This window comes from Telmatherina bonti (assembly GCF_933228915.1).
Source record: "Telmatherina bonti genome assembly, chromosome: 8".
Lineage (NCBI taxonomy): Eukaryota > Metazoa > Chordata > Actinopteri > Atheriniformes > Telmatherinidae > Telmatherina > Telmatherina bonti.
Window position 1 is genome coordinate 32,022,739 of NC_136626.1, and position 15,081 is coordinate 32,037,819.

The 15,081-nt window shown below is 42.7% G+C and overlaps 1 protein-coding gene across 1 annotated transcript in view; it reads left to right on the forward strand.

The window, feature by feature from the left end:
• Positions 1 to 14,850, forward strand: part of nhsa (Nance-Horan syndrome a (congenital cataracts and dental anomalies)) — a gene marked incomplete at its 5' end in the record, with an annotated part of 80,712 nt that extends 65,862 nt beyond the window's left edge. Inside the window, 7 exons of the mRNA XM_079245439.1 lie at positions 925 to 1,052; positions 3,169 to 3,231; positions 4,733 to 4,925; positions 6,978 to 7,109; positions 8,396 to 11,095; positions 11,412 to 11,535; positions 11,608 to 14,850. Coding sequence (XP_079101565.1) covers positions 925 to 1,052; positions 3,169 to 3,231; positions 4,733 to 4,925; positions 6,978 to 7,109; positions 8,396 to 11,095; positions 11,412 to 11,535; positions 11,608 to 12,202 — 3,935 coding nt within the window. The 3' untranslated portion in view covers positions 12,203 to 14,850. The remainder of the gene's footprint in view (positions 1 to 924; positions 1,053 to 3,168; positions 3,232 to 4,732; positions 4,926 to 6,977; positions 7,110 to 8,395; positions 11,096 to 11,411; positions 11,536 to 11,607) is intronic.
• Between the last annotated feature and the right edge of the window lie 231 nt (positions 14,851 to 15,081).

Here is a 15,081-nt window from a genome sequence, read left to right on the forward strand (position 1 = left end):
TGTAGGAAGAAAAATAAGAAAAAGGGGGAAGAAAAGAAAAAATGGTAATGTTGTTGGGTGATAATAACAATAATAATTTCAGCATTGCAGAGTTAAACCTTTGGCATTTATTCTGATCAGTTCCACATCAAGCAGAAATTAAACGTTAGCGCTCCAGTGATGCTGGGAATGTGTGCAGGTTTCCTGAAATCCAGTTACTTTTATTTCTACAGAACATTTAAATCCAGCCGAGGTTAGCCAAAGAGCAGAAACACAACGTCTAGCACAGGTGGTGGATCTGTCCTAGGTCTTCTGTTTATTTTATTTCTAACAGAAATTCATTTTCTGCTTTCCTCTGCAGAATTTACTCTTTTAGTTTTCTTATCTTCTTTACTTAGTATTTCATTTTAAGATAATAATATTTACATCTTGCTCTTTCTTTTATACAAACGTGCTGCAGTTCTACTTTGTAAAATAAAACTTACAAGTTAAGTAAACAGACGTTCCCTCCAAGAAGGAACACAAGAAATTCCCGTTAGTCACTATTTATGGTGGATTGATGTTATGTCTAAAAGTAAATGATCATAAACAAATACAAGCAGGCGATTTAGAGCATGTAGAAGTCATGAGCAGCTGATCATTTACTACAACTGATCATCTGATCAATTTCATTTGTTAGGCACAAATGGTTGATAAATAAAGCCCAGCTCTTAAAATTAACCCCCAATATTCCCAATTTCATGACACATCATCAGCCCAGATAGATAGATAGATAGATAGATAGATAGATAGATAGATAGATAGATAGATAGATAGATAGATAGATCCGCCTCTCACTGCAGCTGCTTCTCTGTCCAGTCAGCGACAGACATATGTGATTATATATGATCTAATGTGTGTGTTTTGGTACACGTCTGCAGTGTTTTTACGTGTTTTCTGCCGCAGATTACCAGAGGAGACAATCAGGCAGCAGGGAGCGGAGAGTAACCATCTCGGCCTTGCCCCCCATGCCAATGTACCCCTCCCCCCAAGTCATCCGGAGGCATGAAAAGAGGGGTACATGCTCCACAGCGGTGAGACATTTTTCTTCTCCCTGTAAAAGATGTTCATGTTGCTCCTGAAACCTGCGAATCACCAGTTTATATCCCGACATACTGCTCGCCACCGGAACGGGAAGCATGTTGGCTTACGTGGCTTCATCCGAGGGTCCTTTACATTTAAACACGGGTCTTCCTCTCTGCTTTTGATGTTGAAGTCAGTTGTTAAACATCTGTTTAAAGGTACAGTGTGTAAGAAAAACCATTAAAACCTGTGTTTCTACTGGTATTAGGGCTGAAATTAATTAAAGTTTCACAGCTTCTGTTAAGTATTGATGCAGACATGTATTTCCTACATGAGATGGAGGATTTGCACGACCCTGAATTGGGCTAAGCGGTTACGCTAATGAATGGATGGAGGATTTACAGCGTGAGATAACATCTACATATGAACTGCTCTATGTTCCAGCAATAGACTGTATATAAAGCGATGGACGGCGCCTCCATGACGTCACCCATAGGTTTCTGAGGAGCTGAATTGAAGCTCGATTGGCGGTTCCTACCATCATCAACTGCGGTTGTTCTACGTTCTTCTTAATTGAAGCTGGAGATCGGGTACCTGTCAATCAAAAGGACACGCCCCTAAATTTGCAGAATTTTGAGAATAAATTACTTTTAAACGGACGAGTTAGAAAAAAATTCACTCCCCCCCCCACAGTTGTCATGAAGGTAAACCTGACCTATTAAACCTAAAATGGATTTTTGAACCAGGCTGTAAACATGTATAGTTCTACTGTGAAGTTGGCCTTTTAAACATGGGAGTCTATGGGGATTTGCTCTGTTTTGGAGCTCCTAGTGGATGAAGGGGGAACTGCAGTTTTTGGCACTTTTACATAGGCTTCACTTTTTACTGCCGGAGGTTGCTGCTCGGCATATTTAGGGGGTGTGTACTTTTGACTGACAGGTACCCGATCTCCCGCCTTAAGTAAGAAGAACGTAGAACAACCGCGGTTTTTAGCCAGTTAACAACGTGACTTAGCTTTAGCCCGCTTACCTCCGTTAGCTGGTTAGCTCCTGTTATCTCCAGGTTAGCTCGGTTAGCTTTTAGCTACAGAAAGCTCGGAGTTCACTCAATGTCAATCATCCACCATGACGCTCACAGCCCCCCTCTCAGCTCCACCTCTTTGCCCATATTTGACAACGCACATGCCTCTGCCAAGATGGCGATGGTAGGAACCGCCCACCGAGCTTCAATTCAGCTCTTCAGAAACCTATGGGTGACGTCACGGAGGCTCCGTCCATCTCTTTTTATACAGCCTATGATTCACAAAACCTAAAACCACTGGACCTACTCACATGCAAACATGTTTATGTCTGATAGAATTATGGCCACTCATGGCCACCATCTACTCACAACTGGCCTCGTCCATCTTTGCCACTAGATGTCAGCAGGGCTGAGCGATATGATCAAAATCTTTGACCCCAACATAGCTTATTTTATACATATTTACATATATATATATATACATATATATATATATATATATATATATATATACATATATATATATATACATATATATATATATATATATATATATATATACACATATATATATATATATATATATATATATATATATATATATATATATATATATATATATATGCCGTGCAGTGTTCATGCCGTAAAGGACATCTTGATGCAAAATACTGCCCAATTTGATTGGGGCTTATATGAAATGATAGACATTTTCCATCGTCCAAAAGATATATATTGTCATATTGCCCAGCCCTAGATGTCAGTAATTCTTACACACTGTACCTTTAAAGGAAGCCTGAAATGTGATGTTCTGTTTTTCATGAAACTTGGAAGTGACAGTCACATTTTTTCTCCCCTCTGAGCAGCCAGAGAGGCATTTTAGAGATGCAGCCACTCAGTTAGCTCAAGTTCAGGTAAAGAGACCATCATGCTGTCTGTGCAGGGAACAAAACGTTTCCCATCTCACAGCTCATGCTTCATTTTTATGTCTGCAGCTCATCCGTTTTCATGGACCCAAGAATCTGTTCAGTTCCCCAGTTTGTCTCTGTGTTGTTGTTTTTTCATCATCTTTGGTGTTTTTGTTTTGTTTGTTTTTGCCTTGTGATTCAGTTTGAATCCACCCGCTCCTCCTCCCCCACCGAATGTTGCCGTCTGTCCCCCTGGAGCAGAAAGGTATTGGTCTCCCCCTCCCTCCTGGCTCATGACTGCTCCTCCTAACTCTTTATTTCACCTGCCCTCTAATTTGCATACTGAAAGTCTTTTTAAATGCATGTTTCTCTGTCAGTGGTGGGTTTCGACCACGGGGGTTTCATCCATGTCAACATGTCACACACTCTCAAGCTGTTGTTGGGGTTCATGCAGAGGGCCAGGCTTTGAGTTCGGAGTATGTGAGGAATGTGTGTGTGAGGGCTGCAGTCTCAGCCGCCCAGCAGGCTGGGTTCCTCTAATGACAGGGTTGACTTCTGGGAGCTCGCATCTCTGATTACCCATCATCCCTCTGTGCTGCGGTCTCCTCACTGCACAGCTGACAGCCTCAAGTTTCCCCCTCTGAGCTGCTTTTTCACCAGCTACATCGTGCTTAATGCCCACCATGAGACAGAAATGAGCAAACACTGCCACTCCTTTTTTTCCTCCGCTCTCCCTCCTTTTCACTTACCATCACTTTTTCACTCCTTCGTCTGGCTCATCCCACCTCTCAGACACTCCTCTCTGTTCTCGCAACAAATCAGCTGTAAATGGTCTCCTTTAGATTTTTTTTTCTACTAGTTGGGAGAAGTTTCCAAGGAAACCGGTTTCTTTTGTGGCCGGGGTTTTTGTCAGGGTCTCATTGGTCTGCAGGGAACAGAGAGCACAAAGGCTGGAGAGCTGGCTTTAAATGGGGGTGGGAGGTTGTCAGGTTGTGGAGGTGGGAACCAGCACAGCCTGAGAATCACTCCCAGTTTCAGATGTGTCTCGCTGGAAACTTGAGGTAAGATACTGATAAGTTCGTACAGCGAGGAGATCGAAGCGATAGATGCTCTTCGAGGCAACACTGTAGCTTGAATGGAAAATGTGGAGTTTTGGGGAAAGTCTGAAGGGGAGGGCCGTGTAGTGATTGGTACAGTGGAGGAATGCTGCCGTGAACTATTTCCTCCCAGATATTTCCGGAGCTTCGTTATTGCGCCAGAGGCTCACAGGGGTACGACAGATTTTTGGAGCATGAGTAAGAGTTTTGACTGGAAATGACAGCAGTAGCTGCTGACCTGAGCTGCTCGCTGTGTCAGATCAGTGTGTCGTGTCTGCTAGCTTGATCACTATCAGGTTTTAAACTATTCTTTTTTGCATGAAGTTTTCCCTTTTCTTCTTGCTTTTCATTTCCACTTCTTCATAAATTCATTGCACTCTTAAAACTCAGCTGGGAGGACATGTGTATTGATCTGCTGCTGTTCAGGCTGCAAGCATTCTGTTGTTAGCTGCAGCTTAACAAGACACTAATCTCCACATCTAGTCTTCTTTTATTTAACAGTTAAACACCAACAAAACCAGTGTAATCCTTGACTTAAGTCATTGTACTCTACACATCTCCCTCTCTAAAGCTGAGGTTTTGATTTTACTTAAAACTCCACCGCACCGCTTTTCATGTAACACCACCGAATCTTAACAATCTAACCATGCAAATATCCATCTGTTGCAGGCTGCGCCCTCTGACCCTGACACTGACGGGGTGGCTCTAGGTCACCGGTCTAAGTTTCCCATCCCTAACATCCCCTCCACCCTGGACAAGCAGACTAACTGGTCTAAAGCTCTGCCGCTGCCCACCCCAGAGGAGAGAATGAAAAGCAATTCCCAAGTCATCACCTCATGTGTCATCCCTATTAATGTGACTGGTAAATTCAATCATTTCATGTTTTCAATCTGAATATTTTCTACAGCAGGGCAGAGCAGAGCCACTTGTCTGCAGCTCTTTTATAAAGGAACAGCATGATGTATCAGGTAGCATTAGCTTTGTTGCTCAGTGGTCCAAAAGAGAATTCACTGTAAAAAAAAAAAAAACAATGAGTGTAAAAGAAACAATAGTGTATTTAAGTTAATGCCAGCAAAAAATAGATTTTGAGACCATATTATCAGCTGTACTTCTTCCATTTATTAATCTTCTATCTTAGCATTTAAAAAAATATTGTCAGTTTCTGTTGTTGGTTTTAAAACTAAATTAGTATAATAATTTGGTTTTGTTGTTGAAATTCCTTTTCCTGATAGCACATTTGTAAAGCAAGAGTCCTTCGATTGGTTTAAATTACATTAGCTTAGCTTAGCCTAGCATAACTAAATCAGTCAGGTTAGCTTGCTCTCAACATGACAGCTGCTGGTTTTGTTTTGCCATTTTTTAATACAATAAATAAATCGTAAAGTAATTTTCATCAGTGGTTTAAAACATAACTCACACAAGCACCCAATTTTGTCATTGTAAAATTTAACAACCAGAAGATAAAGGGTCCCTTTATTGATGTCACATTTGCTAACTGTTCAGCAGGAGTAAGGCAAAGATTACCTTAATTTAGCTTAGCATAACAAATGAAGGTAGATTGGCTCACAATCAAAATGACAGCTACTTATTTTATTTTGTCCCTTTTGACCACAAAATAAGTGTAAAAATTATTATTGTTTAATTTCAGTGGGTATAAAACTAAAATAATAGCTGAGTTTAATTATTTTTTATTAGTATTTCTGAAGAGAAAATCCAGAAGGTACATGGATCCTTGTAGCTCTGCAGCTTACCTAGCAGCTTACAGTTTTGTTATTCAATCAAATCAAAGATGCTTTATTCATCCCCGAGGGGAAATTCAAAACAGATCACATCTAACACCTTGTAAATATATAAACAATATCAGTGTTATAATCACTGAGCTAGGCTAACTTTTTACAAGTTTTTGCTAGAGCTGTTAGGCTAAGCTAAGCCACTATTTTGGAAAGCTTTACACTCCTTACAAAGATGTGAAAATAACCTAAATCCTTTCATAGTTCTCATTGTCAAAAAAGAATGGAAGCAGAGTTCCTCAATTTCAGACCATTTTTTAACAGTTGTAGATGTTTAACATACAGTTAGCATTAATTCAGCGAGAACGCTATAAAGAAAATGAAGACTCCTCACACAGTCACTGTTATTCTTCGTTCCCCTCTGGGTTTTTTAACCCCTCAGTAATGCTATGGTGTGAAAAAATATTTTATTTAAAATGAATCAAGAAGCATATGACCATGAAACCTCATCATTATTAACAGACAGAGTAACTGTCAATGTTCAAGTCATGCTTTGTGCCCGGTTAACTTTGTTTCTCGTGCTTTGATGCTTTGAGCCTGCTACTGCGAAGAGGCGAGATGTTGTGATGGGAATGCCAATTAGTTCTATCCAAACTGTTGAAAAGGCCTGCTTGATGTTATTTACACTCGCTCTTACTCACTCAGAAGGAGAGTGGTCCGCCAACACTGGCTTGAGTCAGAGACAGTTGAGGACAAAAAATGCACATTGTAAGCAAAGTCCTGCCATTGCTATGGAGCTGAGAGCCCCATGCTGCTGTCACATGATAGTCATGATGTGACTCTGACATGCAGCTACCAAAAACAAGCAGCCAGCAATCTAATCTGTTATTTCAGATATTTTCCCTTTCTTATGCTTATCATAAAACAATTTAGCATAGTCATTGCATTAGGCTGTAAATAACTCAACATTTTAAGTCCAAGCAGAAACCTTGTCTAACTGTGGCGTTGAAGTCTCTCAGATCTTTAACTGTCTCTCTTTACTGCTATTTTTATAGAGCATCTCATTTAGTTCAGCTGAGAATTCACATTTATTTATTTATTTTCTTCTTATGTGAGAGTTAAAGAAGGAATCTCTGCAGTCGCCACCAAACAAAGATTCCTCACATGTCCTGTCTCCGTTGCAGGGGTTGGCTTTGACAGAGATGCTAGTGTGCGCTGTTCGCTCGTTCACTCGCAGTCTGTGCTTCAGCGGAGACGGAAGCTGAGGAGACGGAGGACAGTCGCCGGCGTTCCCAGACAGGTGCAGCAAGATTTAGGTACGTTACAAAAAACAATGACGTGCTGTTATGTGTTGTCTGTTTATATTTTGCATCTACTCGTAAAAATGACAAGATCTGTAAATTTACACAAATATACACAAGAAGGAAGTATTTTTACTTTTTTGTGACACATATTGTTTGGTCATCGCCAATTTGGAAATATACACTTAACCCCTTTATCCCAAATATAATTTCCAGTTATAAATGTAGTTAAAAACAAGGAGGAAAAACCAAAAGAAAAAGACAATAAAACAAACGGATAAAATAATCTAATAAATATAAACAAATAAGAAATAGTAAATAAAAATAAAAGCATAAACTTAAATAATTTGATTAGGGGTGTTAAATATTCAACCCAGTCTGGGTCCAATCAAAAGTACAAACCAATTTACTTTAATTAAAGCAACAGTTTCATTTTTTATGTTTAAATATTAAGCATTTACAAGGTAGAAAGATCATTTGTTTTATTTTAATATCTTTCTCATTAAATCTGTCCTTATGATCATAAAACGAGTTTGTTCAGGTGATTAGTATTACTACACACGTACAAATGTACACGTATGTTTGTTTTAAATAACTTCTGGCTCTCGAAAAATTACAATAATCATAAAGTAAAAATCTGATACTTCGGATTAATTGTTTTATGGTTTTGTGATTTGTAAGTTGCTCTGCACATGTAAACCTGTCATATGTAAAATTTTAATATGCAAAAAAATAAATTAATAACAATTTTTCATGAAATAAATAAATCCGATTTAATAAAATGTCATTGAATAAAATATCTAAATTCTGTATATGATAAGTTGGGCTCAATCTGGTTGAAACTGCGCCTGTTTTTCCTGAGAAATGTCAGATTTTTCATAACTTTCTCTAAAACAATAGTTTACGCAATTCAACTTTATTTATAAAACACTTTAACACAACTTTAGCTGCAACAAAGAAGTAAAACGTTAAAAACATGTAGAGTTAAATCTGCATAATAGTAGTCAAAGGGAAAAAAGATGAAACAATAAAAGCAATCAAGAAAAGTAAAAGTAATAAAACCATTTAAATAAAGATGTTTATAAAATGTTATCATCTTAGTTTTTTATAGACTAATACATGGTGTAATTATTTTATTGGTCCAGACCACCTAAGATCAAATTGTGTTAAACGTGACCCCTGAAATAAAATTAATTACATAAAAAGAAAGATTTTTTAGAAAAGGTTTGAAGCTGAATTCAGGGGGTTAAATGCAACAAACTGCTGCAACTCATGGTGCTCGTGTTTCTTTCTTCTCCCAGACTCTGATGATTCCCCCGGTTCCAGAGAGCGAACGGTGATCGTTCACAGCGGTCCTGATATCACTCCTTCCAGCGAGGAGCTGACCGGCCATCTGAACACCAGAGACTCCGGCTGTCAGACTGAGGAGTTTCTGATCTCAGGAGCACCGTCTCGGAGGAGGATCAGGGTCCAGAAAAGCCAGGGGGTGTCCATCTTGCTGTCCTACTCTGCAGGCAACATCTCCTCCCTGGCCGACAGCGCTGACGCCATGTTCCCTGCATCCGTGGGAGCTCACCTGCGCTCGCGCAGTCTGCCTAGAGACGGCATAATGATGGACAACGGGCAGCATGACACCGACGAGGAAGAGGAGGAGCTTTCCCCGTTTAATGCCGAGGGCTTCCTGCCCGGACGCAGGGAGATGATCCTGAAGGATGAGAAGGAGAGCGCGGACCACCAGGCCATGTCGGAGAGCCCGGAGTGCAGCTGGATGGAGCGGACCAGATCCCAGCTCCCCAGGAAAGCCGACCTGGGCAGCTGCGAGATCTCGTCCAGTTCTGACACCTTCAGCAGTCCTGTCCACTCCGTCTCAGCTGCAGGGGTGCTGGGTGGTCAAATGGACCACAAGGAGGACCACCAGTCCTCTAGTGGGAACTGGAGCGGGAGCAGCTCGACCTGCCCCTCCCAGACGTCAGAAACAATCCCCCCTGCAGCCTCGCCCCCCCTGACCGGCTCCTCTCACTGTGACTCTGAGCTCTCCCTAAACGCTGGTCCTCATGCTGGGGACGACCAGACCGGCTTCATGTTGGACCACTACCACGGCCTCAGGACCCAGCGCGCAGGCTCCTTCTCCTCAACAGCTATGGATATATTAGAGGAAATCGGAGCCTGCACACCCATGGAGGGGGAATGGGGCTACCCCCATGCAGATCCCTCCTCCCACTCTCAGGGCTTCAGCCCCGAGCCGAGCAGAGAGGCTGAGAGCAGCCTGGGCTGCCCCAGTTTCACCAGTATGGCCACCTGCGAGAGCAGCTTCTCCGACAAACCCCCGTCAGAAAAAGCCGACACGGTTTCGCACTACTCCGTGGACACTGAAGGTTACTACACCTCCATGCACTTTGACTGCGGTCTGAAAGGCAGCAAAAGCTTCACGTATAACTATGCATCGTCTGCTTCCGACTGCGCTCTGTCGGACCTGGGCGCTCACCTGACGCTGGGGAGACGCTGCCTTTCGTTACGAAAACCAAAGGCGAAGCCGTCTCCGCCAAAGAGGAGCTCTTCCTTAAGAAAAATATGCAGTGAGGGAAACATTCCTGACAAGAGAGAACCAAAGATCACAAGCGGGCAGCAGTTTCCGCTTTCTTCCAAGGAGAGGAGGCTGAAGCTGGCTTTGGCTGGCTCGCAGGTTCCCGTAGAAAACTCTTTAGTTCGAGAGCCCCTCGCGGTCTGGGGGGTCAAGGGCTCGGCTGATCTGCCTGACTTAGGCGTGCTCAGCTCCATGGATGCACATTCGTTTAAGGATGGGGGTGTTGTGCAGTCAGACTATGCAGACCTGTGGCTTCTGAACGATTTGAAATCCAGCGATCCTTACAGATCCTTATCCAACTCCAGCACAGCGACGGGTACAACTGTGATCGAATGCATCAAGTCACAGGAAAGCTCCGAATCCCAGGCGTCGCAGTCTGGCTCCAGAGCCACCACCCCCTCGCTTCCATCCGTGGAAGGGGAATTTAAGCTAACGTCCCCGGAGAAGCTAGCGGGCCTGGCCAGCCCATCCAGCGGCTACTCCAGCCAGTCAGAAACCCCCACCTCCTCCTTTCCCTCCACCTTCTTCCCTGGGCCGTTGTCACCAGGAAGTGGCAGGAGGAAGCCAAAAGTCCCAGAACGGAAGTCCTCTCTGTCGTCGCTGTCTCTGCAATCACGATCCAGCAGGGACGGAGCAACCTCGAAAAGAGACCTGGAGCTGCCCATTATTCCTCCTTCCCATCTCAACTTAAGTGCCCTTCACAGTGTGAGCAACAAGGCATCAGCCTTCAGAACCCAGACACACAACCTTCACCAGAACAAGCAAAAACCTGCACTGATGGCTAATCCTGTAGCCCCCCAATGCTCAGAGGTGTTCAACGCCCACGCTCTGTCCATCACGCCTTCAGCTCTCCTGTCTGTCCAGCTTCGATCCATTAGTAAAGAACGTGAAGGACATGAGGACAAAGCAGTTTCCAAACTCCAGTATTCCACCAGTAAGAGCCCCTCACTACACAACTCACATCATCATCCTCATGGGTCCACAAAGGAGCTGTGTGAATCAGCGGTGACTTCGCATGCAGAGCAAGCGAGTGAAATGAGCAGCAAGCAGGATGAAGAGACTCCGTTGGAGAGAGTCGGGCTGCGATCAGAACCAAGTCTGGACCAGAAAGTCTCAGAAATCCCTGAGAGGGGCGAAGAAGAGCTGTTGGGAGACTCCAGCTCACATTTCGAGCCTACGCCGCACCAACAGACGGATCTGGTTGAAGAGGAAGCGTGCCCCTCTCCACCGGTTCTGCACAGTTCACCCAGGAGACGCAGTGACGAAGTGCCTGCTAGCGACGGTCAGCTGGAGGCGTCGCCGGGCAGCTCGGCCGGCAACGAAGCAGAAAACGATTCATCAGGTGTTTCAGCCGAAAGTGCCTCGCAGGACAGCAAGGAGGAGTCCACAGCAGAGACGGAGGATTATTTCAGCAAAGGTAGACTGTCTGCGTCTCACTTCACACACACACACACACACACACACCACTGCCCCAACACACGGTTTGTAATGATGACAGATAAATATTATCTGTATAAATAAGTGTTTTTAGACAGAAAACGGAGAAGCAGCAGCCAAGCTGCTGAAGATGCTCCGTCTTTAACACTGTCCGACTTCTTTCTAACTGGAGAAGCTTTTTTCATAAAGACTCTTTTCTTTCCGACTGCTCTTCAGTCTTCTCCTTCAGGATGTTAATAATACTGAACTTTTTAAGAATGTAGAAAAAAATGTGTGAAATGTTTGTTTTTAATCAGACTCCACACCCAGTGACGACTCCGTGTCTCCTCCACATGATGAGTCGCGACCAGAAGACGATAACGTGTTTCTGTCTCCCACTAAGTCCCGGACTACGGAGGATCTGTTCGCTGTCATTCACCGGTGAGTGTTTGATCGCAGTCTTTCAGGTTTCAGCGGATTTACAGAGTCTGAACTAAATGTCGTCATCTTCAGGTCCAAAAGGAAAGTGTTGGGTAGGAAGGACTCCACTGAGCTGGGTGGAAGGAACCGCCTCGGCGCCGCGTCGGGAAACACGCCACCCGGCAGCGCCGTGAGCTCCCCGGTTTCTCAGGCTTCACCCTCTGCGGCCTCGCCGGGCCTGCACCGGGTCCCTGGTCCAATCTACAGGAATGCAAAGAAGTCCAGCACATCCAACGAGGAGTTCAAACAGCTGCTACTTAAAAAGGGAAGCCGCTCAGACTCAAGTTATCGCATGTCGGCTACGGAGATCCTCAAGAGCCCAATCACTCCTAAGTCGCTGGGAGATTTTCTCACGGAATCGCCCAAACAAGCCGAGGAGCAGCCACAGCCGGGACCAGACCAGCTCGCCTACCCCAAAGCCAACGCTGAGGGCTTCTCTCCAAAATCCTTCCTCACATCCGCTGCCTCCAGGCAGGGGCGCTCCAGGATCCCCCCGCCCGCCAACAGCAGCCGCTACGGCATGCGCAGCAGGCTGTTTTCAGCGCCCATGCAGGCCATCTCAGAGGGCGAGACGGAGAACTCAGACGGGAGCCCTCACGATGACCGATCCTCACAGGGATCCACGTAGTCGAGCTGGAATAACCTGACATGTTTACACAAATAACAGCGGTCCAGAAGTAAATCGGACTTATGAATTGGAAATGTGCTCAAGGCAGAAGGAATGACGTCATTTTGATTTTAAAGAAATCAAGCAGCAATGTAGTAAAATACAAATGAGTTGTAAAACTGTTTGTTTTGTTTTTTTATGTGGAAAAATTACCTGCATTTTATAAAAACTGTATTTCTAAAAAACAAAAAGAAAAAAATGCATCTTTACATTAAAAAAAAGTTGGCGTCAGAACAAGATCTTTCTGAGAAAATTACAAAATATCCTGAATCAGAATATTAAACCTCATTTCCACCAGGAGTTCCAGATCAGGACCGGACGGTTTGTGTCGGTAGACCTCGACCTCAGCGTGGCATTGCCTGGCGTTGTTTTCTGGCGTGGTATTCTGGCGTCGTACCGTGGCGTTGCACAACGCTAAATTAAAAGGAGAAAGCACACAACACAGAAACAAGGAGGGGAATGGCAGATATCCAGCTGTTGCTCTTCTTTATTGTTGACATGTGGCTTTAAAGACAAACACAAAATATTGTTTACACTGAAACAAAATCTTAAGTGAAAAATATCAAATTTATGGAAATATTTTCCACCCAAATGCTTTACTAAGAAAGAGTTAAGTTTAGTTGACTCCAACACGACTTGTCACCAATCAGTTTTTCTTAAAGGTCAGCTGGACAGATTTATTCACAAATTTATTAAGTTGGACAGAAAGTCACGATTCTTTCGACAAATCGGATCGATAAGATTTGGTCCCAAAAAACCTAAAAAGGCTTGAATTGGGTATTCTGTTATCTTCCCAGTTGAAATGCACAAAAATGCGTACTGACCCGGACCTGTTGGTGGAAAAGAGGTTTTAATTTAAAATAAAATACTATGTTGGTTGTAAACACATTTCTGAAAAGCCATTTATACCTGAACGAGCTGGTTGCCTTTGTCAGTTTCCTTCAGAAGATTCATGTTTCACTGCAACCGTTCTGCTGTCGGATTTATGATGAAACTATTGAAAACAGATTATTAAGTATTTGTATTCTGTGAATACCTATGCAATAATACACAAAACATCAACATTTCATCAAGCCAGTTGAACCAAATTATTCTGATCCTGCTCATCTGGACATCGCCATTAACTGCAAAATGTGAACCTTCAGTCTTTCCATACCTGCTGGTTCCCAGTGCCTGTCCCAGCTGCTGTCAGGTGACAGGCAGCGTAACTGCACATGCCATCCATCGCTGGGAAACGGCCTATTATAATTAGTCCTTTTCTGAAGCTTAATCTAAATCTGTCAGGCAATAATAGGACGAGTTATCGGCGGTGAGAAAAGCTCTTAATACGACAATCTGTGGTGATGTGAAGACAGCAGGTGTTAATGTGGGAGAAGAAGAAGTGATCACAAAAAGCTGGAGGTGGTGAAATCGCAGGAAGAGAATAAGGAAGGTCATGTGTTTAAAGAACAATGGTCGTTTCTGGTTTGCTGATTTGGTGTGCTTATGAATTGTTGAAAGAGACGAGTGGAAAGTGTTCAGGAGGATCATTATGCCTTATTTTACTCGACAGGAGACGATGAGTGACAAAGCAGCTGTGGTTTTCTTTCAGTTTTGATAGAGGATGATGAATATGAGCCAGTTTATCATGTCTGATGAAAACACATTAAGGATTTCAGCACTTGCTGCTTTTTTGTGCCAAATCTCAAAATGTCAAGAAACAATCGAAATATATTTATTTTTATACTTGATGTAGAAGACCTCCATTCACCTCCAGATTTGGTTTTAAAAGCCTAAAAAAGCTGAAATTTCTACAAAATTGCTGGAATTTTTACTGACTTATTTTATTCAGATGATATTTTCTTTATGCGAGAGAATAGATGTAATTTGAGACAAACAGGAAATAAATCTTTTACAGCCCTGATTTACACATGAGGTCCAAATCTGTTTTTTTTTTCCCCTTCCCAAGCGTTCGCAGGAATTTTACCAGCACATGACGTGAAACTGACAGAATCCATGCAGCCATACCATCTGTTGGTGGAAGAGTCTATTTTTGGCCTTAATGAGACTCTGTACAACTGCAGTGACATACATATAACAGGGTACACAGAGAGTTAAGCCTTTGAACCTTCATTCCAACTTTTATTTTTCCTTTGTGCACTGAGAAAGTGATGTTTGTGAAGTTTCATTTGTCTCTTGCTGTACCTGCAGATATTTATAGATGCTTCCACAGAGATGATTAACTTTCCTTGTATAAAAAGTCAACATCAGTTTAGATGCTTCTGCCAAAGGCTAGAACATGTTCACTACATGCTAGCGGCTGTTTTTCTCCTTTCCTCTACTTGACTGAAACCTTTTAGAAAAACTTGTACTGATGGTACTTTATGCATTTGATTGGGACGTCAGGTCAACCTCTACATTCAGTACTGTAGTTATCAACTTTTGTACAAACTTGTAAATACAAAAGCTTTTCTGGATTGTCACAAAGGTTGAATTGTTTCTAATGTAAAAAAAAAAAAAAAAAAAAAAAAATCATGATTTTAAAGTTTACATTGATTTCAGACCTTTGTATATTTTTGAGTTGTCAAACACTTTGTCCTGTATTTATTTTTCAGTAAGCGTTGTTGAAATCCTGTAGTAATTCTCATCAAAGCCAACTGCTAGCACAACAAGCTGCTTAGCAAAATGTGTATAAACAGAAAAATAAATGTGACTGCTTTGAAAATGACTCTTTGGCTCTGTGGTGATGGGAATGTCCACAAGAGGTCTCTGTTAACCATGACCTGCTGCAGGCGGCAGCAGGTACTATAGATGGACTTACAGAAACTAGTCTATTATAATTAAAAGTCAGTGTCACGGTG